The sequence below is a fragment of the Pituophis catenifer genome, unplaced genomic scaffold (assembly GCF_029215685.1).
Source record: "Pituophis catenifer annectens isolate HBS135680 unplaced genomic scaffold, rPitCat1.0.hap2 SCAF_6, whole genome shotgun sequence".
Taxonomy (NCBI): domain Eukaryota; kingdom Metazoa; phylum Chordata; class Lepidosauria; order Squamata; family Colubridae; genus Pituophis; species Pituophis catenifer.
Genome location: NW_027256886.1, coordinates 27,767,251 through 27,779,368, shown reverse-complemented (window position 1 = coordinate 27,779,368; position 12,118 = coordinate 27,767,251). Strand labels below are relative to the sequence as shown.

The window sequence follows — 12,118 nt, the reverse complement described above, 5'->3', positions numbered from 1 at the left end:
CAAAGGCCTCCTTCTCCCAAACAGCCCAACCCCGCTCTGTGGGTGTCAATTTGCGGGATGTGTACGCACACGGACACAGGGTTCCATCTAATGTCCGCTGCAACAGCACAGCCCCCACCGCTACGTCACTAGCATCTGCCTGTACTACAAACTCCAACGAGGGATCTGGATGTTTTAATACAGGTTCCCTAGCGAACAGACTTTTCAACCGCTCGAACGATTGTTGACATTCCATGGTCCATGGTAACAGTTGTCCTGGTTTTACCTTACCCCCTCCTAGATGCTTCGTCTTTAACAAGTTTGTCAATGGGAGGGCTACCTGTGCGAACGATGGGATAAATTGCCGATAGAAATTGGCAAAACCAAGAAAGCTTTGTAATTGCTTCCGAGTTTTGGGTGCTTGCCACTCCAGTACTGTTGACACTTTTTTCGGATCCATCTCCACCCCTCGTGCTGAAATACGATACCCAAGATAGTCTAACGTAGTGCAGTGGAATTCGCACTTCGACAATTTGACAAAGAGTTTTGCGTCCAGTAATTTAGACAGCACTTTCCTCACTAGCTGGACATGTTCCTCCATCGTATCGGAGTATATCAAAATGTCGTCCAGGTACACAAGAACGCCCCGATATAGATGCTCATGCAACACCTCGTTTATAACCTGCATAAACGCGGCAGGTGCGCCTTGCAACCCAAAAGGCATGACACGGAACTTATAGCTTCCTAACGGGCAATTGAAAGTTGTTTTCCACTCATCTCCTGCTCTTATTCTTATTCTGTAGTAAGCTTCCCGTAAATCCAGTTTCGTGAACACCTTCCCAGTCGCCAGTGTGGCTAATAAATCCTTCATCAACGGCAAAGGGTAAAGGTGTTCGACACAAACAGCATTCAGGCCCCTGAAGTCAACACAGAGACGGAGACCACCGTCTTTCTTTTCGCGAAACAGAACCGGGGCTGCCATACGCGCCCGACTGGGCTGGATAAACCCCCTAGCTAGGTTTTTATCAATGTAACGCCGCAGCTCTTCTAACTCTGGTTTTGTCATGGCGTACATACGCGGTTTAGGAAACTTCGCCCCCGGTATCAGCTCTATGGCACAGTCTGTCACTCTGTGAGGCGGCAGCGTCTCACACTCACGTTCGTCGAATACAGCTGCTAAATCTTTATATACATCCGGATATCCTGACCCAGCATGTCCTAAGCCATGACACTGCTGGACCTGTGATTGGGGTTCGGGAATTGGGTCTGGCCCTAAACTGATCTGCAGCTTCCGGTAACCTCCCTCCCACCATATAGTGGGACGCCACTTATCCAACCATGCAAGGCCCAGGATAATCGACTCGACCATCCGGTCGACTACAATAAACCGGATCCGCTCCGTGTGTTCCCCGATCTCCAAGTAGACGGCCTCTGTAACGTGAGAGGCCGGTAAACCTCCTAACAATGACCCATCCATCTGTTCAAAACGGATAGGGGTCTTTAGTTTCACCCGTTGTAGTCCCAAACGATCCGCAACTGTACTGCGGATAAGACAACGAGTACACCCCGAATCTATGAGCGCTCCCTGTGGAACCCCCTTTAGAGTGCGTATATTGCGTAGCACCACTGGTATTACAAACGGACGTATAGGACCGCTTACCATAGGGTCCTCTGGTCCACTGTCATCGCTGCCATCCGTTACCGTTGGCAAAGCCCCTTCCCCCGAAGGGCTCTGCACACCGGTTAACGTGGATCGGGAACAGCTAGCGGGCATCGGTGTGGACGTGGATGTTCGCTCTGATGTTGACCGTGCCCTTTCCCGCACCTTGGCTCCAGACGGCGGGGTGCGTGCTGGTGAAGCTTGCAAGGGGGGTATGGGACACTCGGCAGCCCGGTGTCCTAGTTGGTTGCACCGGAAGCAACGGAAAGCCCCTCGTCCTCCGCCTGCTGTTGGTCTGCCGGGCGCGGGGCTCACCCCATACTCCTTTGGTTTCGGTCCGGTTGGTACAAATCGTTGGGGTTGTTGGCCCACGCGCCCCCGAAACTCCCGTAGTCCAACCTCTAACTCCACTGCGGCCTTAAACCATTCGGACAGTTTTGGGGGTAACCCACGGTATACGCAGGCTTGTTTCACCTCCCTGTCCAGGCCAGATCGAAACTGGTGTACTAGTAACCGTTCGGGCCAAGACCTAAGTCTTCCTGCCAGCGTCCGGAAGTCCTTCACGTATTCTTTGGCCGGCCGGCCTCTCTGTCGCAGCGCCAATAATTCCCCCTCGGTGACCTGGACTCTGGCGCTGTCTTCAAAACGTCCCCGCAGCGCCTCTAAAAACAGCCCCACGTCGGCCAGTTCCCTAGCATGTTCGCTATGTAAGTCTGCAACCCAATTAGCAGCCTCCCCCTGGAGAACTGCGGTTATGGCCATAATTACAGCCCACTGAGAGGGATACAGATGGCCATAGAGATCCGTGTGACTGAGCACCTGGCTTAGGAAGATAGAGACCCTATCAGGGCTCCCGTCAAACGTAGCCTGTATAGGGGGAGGACCCCACACAGCGGGGAGTTGCTGAGGCCACATTCCGGGTGGCAACATCATGGGGGGGAGATGGCTGCTGGCTCCACTGTCCTGCACCGGTGCCCCTGACCGAGGCTGTCCTCCAGCACCACTCTGGTCGATCCCCCTCCTTGCCACCCTTGGCTGCCGTTCGTGGGTAGTGTCGCGGGGCGGCTCGCTTACTGAAGAACCCCTGGGTCGGGACTGTCCCATTGGCTGGCCTCTGCTGCCTTCCCTCCGTTCTACCCGCAACTTTGGGCTTGCTAAATGGAAGCGGGACTCCCGACCCCCTCCTCCTCTCTGCCACGAGTCAGGGACTTCCGTTCCCATCCAGGGCTGCCAGGACGCTGCATCTCTGAAACTCCCTTCCCCGAATTTTTCCCTTAAGATATCCAGAGTGGATGCTCCAAGGCCAGTAGACTGACTCTCATCCCATTCTTCGTCTTCTAGCCATTTCCTCTCCCTCCAGCCACGGAAGGAAGACTCCCCCGAGTAACCCCCGGGGGTTGGGGCTTTATAGGTGCCAGAGCCCACGAGAGCGGAGCTCTGCCACCACTCTCCTGCCGAGCTCTTCAGCCGCTGCGTCTCGGTCGAGTCCTGGGTCTCAACGGCACCTTCGGCGGGTTGAAGCTTCCTCTCCTTCGCTCTAACCACTGGAAGGTCTTTGGGGCTCGGTTCCTCCGCCTGCAACACGGCGTTGTCGTCCTCCAGTCCCTCGGGAATCGCCGCCCCGGCATCCGCTCCCTCCGCCATCCCTTCGCTCTCGGCGTTACTCACGGTGAAAAAGGGGGGGGAACGCCGACTTTCTCTCAGCTCTCTCGCTTCACACCTGAGGTCGGTAATAAACCACGCTGCAGTCAAGGCTCGTTAAGGCAGGAAACAGTTTATTCAGCGTCCGGAGGTGCTGCAAACGCTTGCTGAGTTCAGGTAAAGATAATACAAAGTCGGCGTTGGGCGTCACCGCCACTCAGCGCAGGTTAAATAAGCACGCCCATTAGCCGTATTTCCGGGCTCCTCTCTGCCGGCGCGCCCCAGCAATTAGGAACGGCAACGCGCAGCAGCTGTTCAGCATCCTATCTCGGCCGCATTGTGACCGCCCGCCTACTCCTTCTCACACCCACCGTCACCAGATCGTGCTCAGAACTGACATCCCGAATCACACCCCACCACCCCCCCTGCTCGGTACTTCCGCTTCTACAGGAAAGATCCCATCGTCAGATTGTCGAGCATGGGGTCTCGACAACAACTATATTCCAATCATATTGTTCTGTTTTTGTGATTAGCAATGTTATATAGAGCAGAGAGAGAGAGACATTAAAAAAAAAGGAAACAGTAACCCAAAAAAATTCAAAAGCATGGGATAAGAAAAGTAAAAGGAAACTTAACTGATAATATTAATAACACTATATCTCACAATAACTTTCTAATCTTGCAAACCATCCTTGCTTCCACAAAATTCCTACACTGGTTCACACATTGCCTTTTTTTTCTTATTTTTTTCCACATTTTCCTTTTGAGGAACTCATGAAATTGATTCATAGGATTCTCAATTTCCCCTATTTCTTGGTCCATTCATTTTTTTATATGTTTTATTTAAATCAATTGTCATTTACATTCTCAGTATGATCACATAAACTCAACAAGCTTTTTTCATAATAGTTGTCACTTTTGCATTCAGTCCACATTCATTCAATAGCCATTCATTATTTATTGTCTTGATTCTTTCTTTACCATATGTTTTAATTAGCACATTAATACATTTCATTCATCTATAAGTTTTTCCTATTGTAGAGTAGTAAGCTTTACATTCATATAACAAAATAGAAAAATATATCTTTTTACCCACACAACCATTGTTGCTGTTTTTGATTAATATTCATTTTTCTCAACAAACTACACAGTACTACGTATTATTTTTCTACCAGTATTTTTACCTCCTAAAATCTCTCCAACCATTTCTCCATTTTTGTTGAACACTCCACCAAAGTACACAAATTCCACACATATCTTTATATGATTTCATACATATCTTATATTACAGTAGAAAACTGAATCCCTTAATTACCTCAATGGCAAGAAATACTTACCTGTAAGGCCAGCAGCTTCAGCAGACAAGAAAGCACTCCATGATAATAGGAAAAACAAGCCAGTTTCCAACATGGGGAACTCACACAGTTTTGTAAACTTTGTCAAGTGCTAAAGGAAAAATAAAGCTAAGGAAAAAGAGCAATTGTTTTAGTTTGTCAGACTTGATTTTGTAACATTAGGTACCAGTATGACAAGAACACATAAACTCAGCACTATTTTGAAGAAGTGAAGCAAAAATTAAGAGGGCCACTAATTTATCATAAATTCTCTTCAACAACTGATTGAGTTTATATAAGTTATTGGAAATTCTTAATAATTGATAATGCTGGTTGGAACAATTAGGGATGGCAGTTAAACATTTCTGACTGAGACCAGAGCTGTAATATTATTTGTATTAAGGCCTGTAGTCAGCTTTTGGGTGGATATGGTACATGAGAGTCATACTGTTAAGTGAGTGTTATGCCTATGTTCATGTATGGAACTAGATTCCATTGGGTTCTAATTAATTTAAATGTAATTATTTTTATTTATTTTATTTTTATACCGCCCTTCTCCAACAGGACTCAGGGCGGTGAACAGCCAAGATAAAACATAACATATAAAATTTAAAAGCAGTTTGAAAGACATTAAATAATTTCGGCCCTCAATTTAAAACAACCCAGTTAAGACCAATTTCAAATTAAAACCGAAAGGATGGGATCAAGCCAGCCCGGCTAGATGAAATAGATGTGTTTTCAGGGCCCGATGAAAAGTCCGGAGGTCTGGTATCGTGCGTATCTCTGGGGGTAGGTCATTCCAGAGGGCAGGTGCCGCCACAGAGAAGGCTCTCCCCCTGGGGGTCACCAGCCAACATTGTCTGGCCGACGGCACCCAGCCGACTATAATTTTAAATTAATTATGATGATATTTTCCTATGTAGCCCACAACTGTTACATTATAATTTGGAGCCCCTTTTGTAGATGTTCTGGTGGCTTTGGATCTTTTAATATGATAGAGACATCAAACAGTGAATGTTTGATGTAATGTAGACCAATTCATATATCCATTGTCTGTGGAAAAATATAAATCCAATGGGTTCAATGCGAGTAAGTACTGTATGAGTCTTTTTCTTTCTCAGAATTCTGATTGCATGCAAAATTAAGACAAAACTCTTCTCATTTCTTGGAAAGATATTCTTGACCATGTCACAAAATTATTCATGCTGTGGATAATTTCATTTTGAATTTTAAGAAAAGAAATATTTTAGCTACAAAGGTCCCTTCGAGCTCATTCATTCTATTCTATTCTAAAATAACTTGCAGTGATAAATAATTTCCATTTCCAACAAGTTTATCCTTTTGACAGTCTAGTGGAAAAACTTAATTAATTATGTTTGTATGAATATTTATTTCACATGCAGTTTCAAGGAAAGTATTCCTGGCTATGTTTATAACAGTTCATGCTTTGAAATAATTGACTATATCACTGATTTGGACAGATATAACTTTAATTTCCCCTCATTAGTTCTATTCATATAATTCCTAAATCTAGTTTAACTTTGCTTTACAATGTTTTCAGGTCATAGAAATAAATCTGTTGTAAAGTTAAATGGCAAACAGGATGATCAACTCAGAATGAGCTCCAGGATTATAATATTTCAAGCTCAAGAGAAGGTCATTGCTAGCTTAGTGGAGCCTATTTAGTGTTAAATTAAAAAGTAAAAATAGGCATATTAAGATTTTAGTAAATCAATGGAAGAAATATTACATACAGACATTTTATCTGGAGACAATAATTTCATTCCATTGTGTTAAGGCATTATTTCTGCAGTATGTTGCATATATTATTTAGGATCCTTCATGTTAACTCAGCTGATTGCCCAAGGCAATATGGCAAAGTGTAAAGTAAGCACTTTATATGAAGATACAATAATGTCACTGAGTATTTGACCTGTTTGCTCTTTTGACTTTTGGCTCATGTTTAAATTAAAAATTAGTGCATTAATAACCCATAGAAACTTATCACACTTTTCTATGGCAGAGAGCCGAAAATCATGCCTCTGAAAATTGGCAGTTTTGCTACTCAATTTTAGTGGTACAGGCTGGAGATATTCAGGAGATTGTAAGAGCTTTCTGACATTTATTTGACTGTATTAAATAAAATTGATCTATTCCAAGGTGAAGAAGCTTTGTAATTTGGTATGATCTGGTGGTCAATAAAGTACAATACTGAGTCAGTTCAGAGACATTTTATATTCAAGCTACCCAAAATATGTTTGGATTGTTTCTGCTGACTGAAGTGGGGTATCTATGCAACTGTTGTAGATGAAGATTAAACTTGATGGAAACTCCTTTCTATGATATGTACTAATTAAGGTTATTAAGTCTGGATTTTAAAAAGTGGCATTTATTATCCACTCTACAGTTACAAGGAATAATTATTTTTATTCTTTCTATAGCGTGTTAAAATTCTCACTAGTGAATCACTTAGCAAGCTTCTGCATTTTTATTTAACAAAATAGCAGGGCCTTTGGCAATATGCAAACTATTGTAAAAAAAAAAACCTTTGTTATGAGAGTATATTTGGAAAGCTATGGATCTGGAAATGTTTATGCTGATGCAGAGTTTGGGAGAATCTGGTTTTTGCTTCTGAAGCTTTGTTATACCTTCTTTTCTATATGTTTTTTAAACTTATATGATTCTTTCAAATACCTGTCAGATTTCCATGCTACTTCATCCAGCAAAGAAAGAATACAGGATGTGTGAAAGAAAGAACTTTTGCAAATGTCAGTTAAATTTCACAGCCTTACATTGTTTATTTAAACATAATTTACCCAAAGGCTGTGAAATATTTTCTAACCTCAGTGAGCCTATAATTATATTTTTATTCTTATTTTTTTTAAAAAAATCACTTTGTTTTTCAGGGTAGCTAATGACATAACCCAAAAATGTCAACCTCGAAAAAACAATATTCCTAAACTAGGATGGGGAAAAAAACCATGTGTATTGGCATAAAAATGTTTTAATTTGTCTAATAGAAGATAAAGGTACAACCACTGTATTTTTGAGGGGACTTAAAAAAAAAAAGTTTCCAGAGGTGTTCTTGTTAGTATTTTGTGGCAAACAAGCAAACCATCATAGAGAGTTCTGTAGCTTTCCCTTTCCTGAATCACAGACCATTTGCATCTAATGAAGTGGACTGTGATCTGGGAAAGTGAAAGTGGTAATAAAGTCTTTATGGTGCTATCTATGTGATTCTTTATTGCTTTTTTAAAATAATGCAGTGAAGCTAGTGAGGCTGTATATTGACGTGGAAGACAGACAAAAGATCTTTTGCATTAGCAATTTATAGCATAAACCAGCCTTTGTTAAATAGAGAAAGCTTTACACTACACAGTGATGTGTACAGTGATGTCTAGGTAATGCTGTAAATTGCTACTCTGGAGTAGCAATTTACTCCATAAAGGGAACACACGCTTTGTTCCTTGCTCACATTCCTCCAAGAACTGTCCTATCTTTGAGCATTTTATCTCCACAGGGGCAAAAACTGGTTACTTATAAATTGTTAACTCCTCTTTCTCTTATAGCAATAGCTCTTATTCTACACTGCTACAGAAAAGTGCCTCCTAGAAGAACTTTTTTTTTTGTTTACTCATTAAAACTCTTCTAAATTTAAAGCTCAAATTCAAGGCAAAATGTGTCATTCTTTTCCACAGGAGACATTCACTGACAAGCTGCCCTGAAAGAAAAGAGAAATATGAGCGCAAGGAAGAAAACCAAAAAAATGTAGGAACCTGTCTTGGTTTTATATACTCTAAATGTCTAGTTTGTTGCAGATGCTGAGTAAATATGTTAGTAAATATGTTACTAACATATTTACTTTAAGCCAGGGGTGTCAAACTTGCATCATCATGTTGTTGTCACATGACATATTGCAACTCCCCCCCTTCGCTAAATCGGGGGCCGTGGTGCATGGGTGAAATGTTCCCAGTTCGGACAGGATCGCCCGATCTGGTAGCGATGGAGGCGGGTGGTTCAGAGAACTGGTAGCAAAAATCCCTGCCCCGCCATGCCCAGCTGAGCCGTGCGATCACCAGAGGCTTTTTAAGAAAATTTTAAAAGCATTTTTTCTACAACCTCTTCGGTCGAAAAAATGCTTTTAAAAGAAAAAAAAAGCTTCTGATGATTGCACGGCTCAGCTGGGATCGTCAGAGGCTTTTAAAAGAAAAAAAGCCTCTGCCGATCAGGCAACTCAGCTGGGATTATCAGAGGCTTTTAAAAGCATTTTTTTTACAACCTCTTCGGATGAAGAGGTTGTAGAAAAAATGTTTTTAAAAGAAAAAAAAGCCTCTGACGATCAGGCAACTCAGCTGGAATCATCAGAGCCTTTTAAAAGCATTTTTTTTACAACCTCTTGGCGGAAGAGATTGTAGAAAAAATGGTTTTAAAAGTAAAAAAAAAAAAAAGTTGGCCATGCCCATCCAGTCACATTATCCCCCCGCCCACCAAGCCAGGCCCACAGAACTGGTAGTAACAGATTTTAGATTTCACCACTGGTGAGGCGTGGCCAGTGTGTGATGCATCTAGCACACAGGCCGCAAGTTTGACACCCCTGCTTTAAGCTATCCAGTCTTTTAACTATGGCTTGTACAAATTCCCGATATGGATACTGACTAAGTTATGTCATTAGAAGAAATAAATGAATGAATCATGTACAACTTAAGCAGGAAGATGGTTATAGAAGGCTATTTACCCTCATTTTCATTCTTTCCATCTGTTAATACTGCCAATGGTCAGATTAACAAATTTGCATATGCATTCAGGCTCATCTGCATTGCAACTTTTGACAGAAACGACTATAGAGCCAAAAGGATTATATATATGGCATCTCTAAAATCTTAAAACACAGAGTCTTATTAAATGTGAAACATGAAATGGTTGCATTTTACAGCACCTGATCTTCCAAACATAGTCTAGTTTAGTAACAAAGGATATTAGTGCAGTGACAATTGCATAGGCAGAGCCCATAGAAAAAGATCCAGCAAAGATCCCTAAAAAATTTCCCACCGACTGGAAGAAGGCAGCAGCATCAAAGGTGTTGGGATTCTCCTTGGGACTGTAAATTGATATTGAACTGAAATAAAAACAAAAGGGAGAGAAAAATAATGAATTTTCTCACATAGCAAAGACTCTAATATCACGAGTTTAAGGATGTACTTTACTAAAGTCTAGCAGTTACTCCTTGGGACTGCTCTTTCATCCAAATGTTGTGACATAACAAAATGAGGTTTATTTTTCAAGGCAATATCATTTGCCACTTTCACATTTTGCCATTCTGTAAACACATGTCACAAAAAGCATTATTTTCAATCCTACTAGACTTTAAAACATGGTAGATATGTAAGAAATCTACAGGTGAGCTAGATGCCTTTGAATTATTGATTGGCCATATGTCTTCTGAATGTTTATATGTTCACATACTCCTGATAAAAACATTAGTTTTATAGCTCACTCACACATGCACAGTAGAAATCATGGAGCATAAGCATAAAGTGATCTCATAAACTGTTACACTTGTGTCATTCATAGCTTTACCCTTCATAAACCAAATTAGGAGTGTGTCAACAGCCACACAATATGAAGCCCCAGGGAAACACAAACCAAACATTTTTTTTTCCAAAGCAAAGAAATAATTGTCTCTACCAGAGTTCCTTTTTTTATATTCAAGTCTTTGGCTTCTGACATCAAGATGATATCCTTATGAAAAATGAATGCTATGCCACAGTGGGAAGATCATCTGGTAAAAATATTTCAATTTCCTGCTCAATAGTAGAGATCACTGACATAGATTGTTAATAATACTGTCAGCTTGGCACAATTTTTTTTTATTATAATATTAAATGCAACTGCACCAAATTCTAATTAAGAATCTTTTCTTTCTTTCTGAGATCCTTTTATTTTAGTCCTTTTTACTGATGGATATGGAGTTTTTAGTACAGGATTTCCAAAACAATTTCTATTGCCATAAAGTACTTACTATCTTTAATATTAAATATTAGAAATTGTTTCAAATTGGATTTCAAAGAAATATCAATAACTATGCTGATGATATGGCTCTGATAGCAGAAAATGCAAAGGATTTGCAAGCTCTAGTAAGAAAAGTCAAGGAAGACAATGAAAAATGAAACTAAAATTAAACAAATTAAATATAAAGAAGACACTGAATTCTAACCATGTGGAAAAGTCTACACAATTGTGGATTCATGCAAATATAATTCCCTAGATGCTACTCATCAATGAAACATGTATTTAATGAAATGGAGGACAGATTAATATAGTTTTGGTGGATTTTTTTTAAAAAAGAAAAGTATGTTTGGATTCACATCAGTGTTTGCATATGTGCACTGCAGATACTATAAGAATTAACCTATAGTTTCCTCAGAGTACAAGAACAACCTTTTCATCTGATATACTCCCTAATTGGCTGTTTCCTATGGCTTCTCTCTGGCTGGTATGAGCCAGCAGAGAAGATATACTCTGAGTTTTTTTCAATAGTGCCATGTATTGGGACCCAGGAAGTCTGCCTTTTTTTCAGCATTCTGTATGCTCTCAAAGACCTGGTTCTTCTCCTAGGCTTGGGTTAGAATGAATGGAGACCTCCTGCTAAATGTGTTTTTATGTAATAGTAATGATGTTGGAAAGTCATCTAGTCAACTCCCTGCTCTTGGCAGAGGACCTAATATTTCTGATAAATGGCTGTTCAGTCTCTTCTTAAAAGCCTCCAGTGATGGGGCATCCACAACTTCTGAAGATAATTTGTTCTACTGGTTAATTGTTTTCATTCTTAGGAATTTTCTCTTTCGTTCTAGGTTGCTTCTCTCCTTGGTTAGTTTCCATCCATTGTTTCTTGTCTTGCCTACAGGTGCTTTGGTAAATAAGTTGGCCCCTTCTTCCTTGTGGCAGCCCTTATTTTCACTAGACTAGATACACCCAGTTCCTGAAATTGTTCTTCATATGCTTCTAGGCCCCTAATAATTTTTGTTCTTCTCTGTACTCTTTCCAAAGTCTCAACATCTTTTTTGTATTGGGGTGACCAAAACTGAATATACTATTCTAAGTGTGGTCTTATCAATGCTATATAGAGAGGTAGATGTTTTTGTATCAAGAGTCTAGGATTCCTATTTTGTTTTGTATTGTGTTTTTACTGCTTACTATATTGTGACCTGCCCAGAGTTGGTTTGGAGTTAGGTGGTACCCAAACTGAAACAAACAAACAAACAAATAAATATTTAACTATCAGTCAAATTTAATCAAATTCAGCATGAGAGATATTCACTATTCCATCAAATTGTTATATATTTTTGTAATCAGGAGAACACCTGCAAGTCTTATAAACAAATTGTGTCTATTGCATCTATGATATGCAAAAGCCAGTTTGGTCAAGCAGTTAAAGTACCAGGTACAAGGCTGCCTCTCTAGGAATGAGAGTCATTGCCATCTGCTACCACATCTTCCTCTTGTT

General features: G+C 41.0%; 1 protein-coding gene across 1 annotated transcript in view; it reads right to left on the bottom strand.

Moving 5' to 3' along the window:
- Nucleotides 1-12,118, bottom strand: part of SLC9A9 (solute carrier family 9 member A9) — a 260,985-nt gene that overhangs the window by 156,013 nt on the left and 92,854 nt on the right. The window contains exons 7-8 of the mRNA XM_070945808.1: nucleotides 9,592-9,730; nucleotides 4,618-4,723 (exon numbers count right to left, since the gene is read on the bottom strand). Coding sequence (XP_070801909.1) covers nucleotides 4,618-4,723; nucleotides 9,592-9,730 — 245 coding nt within the window. The remainder of the gene's footprint in view (nucleotides 1-4,617; nucleotides 4,724-9,591; nucleotides 9,731-12,118) is intronic.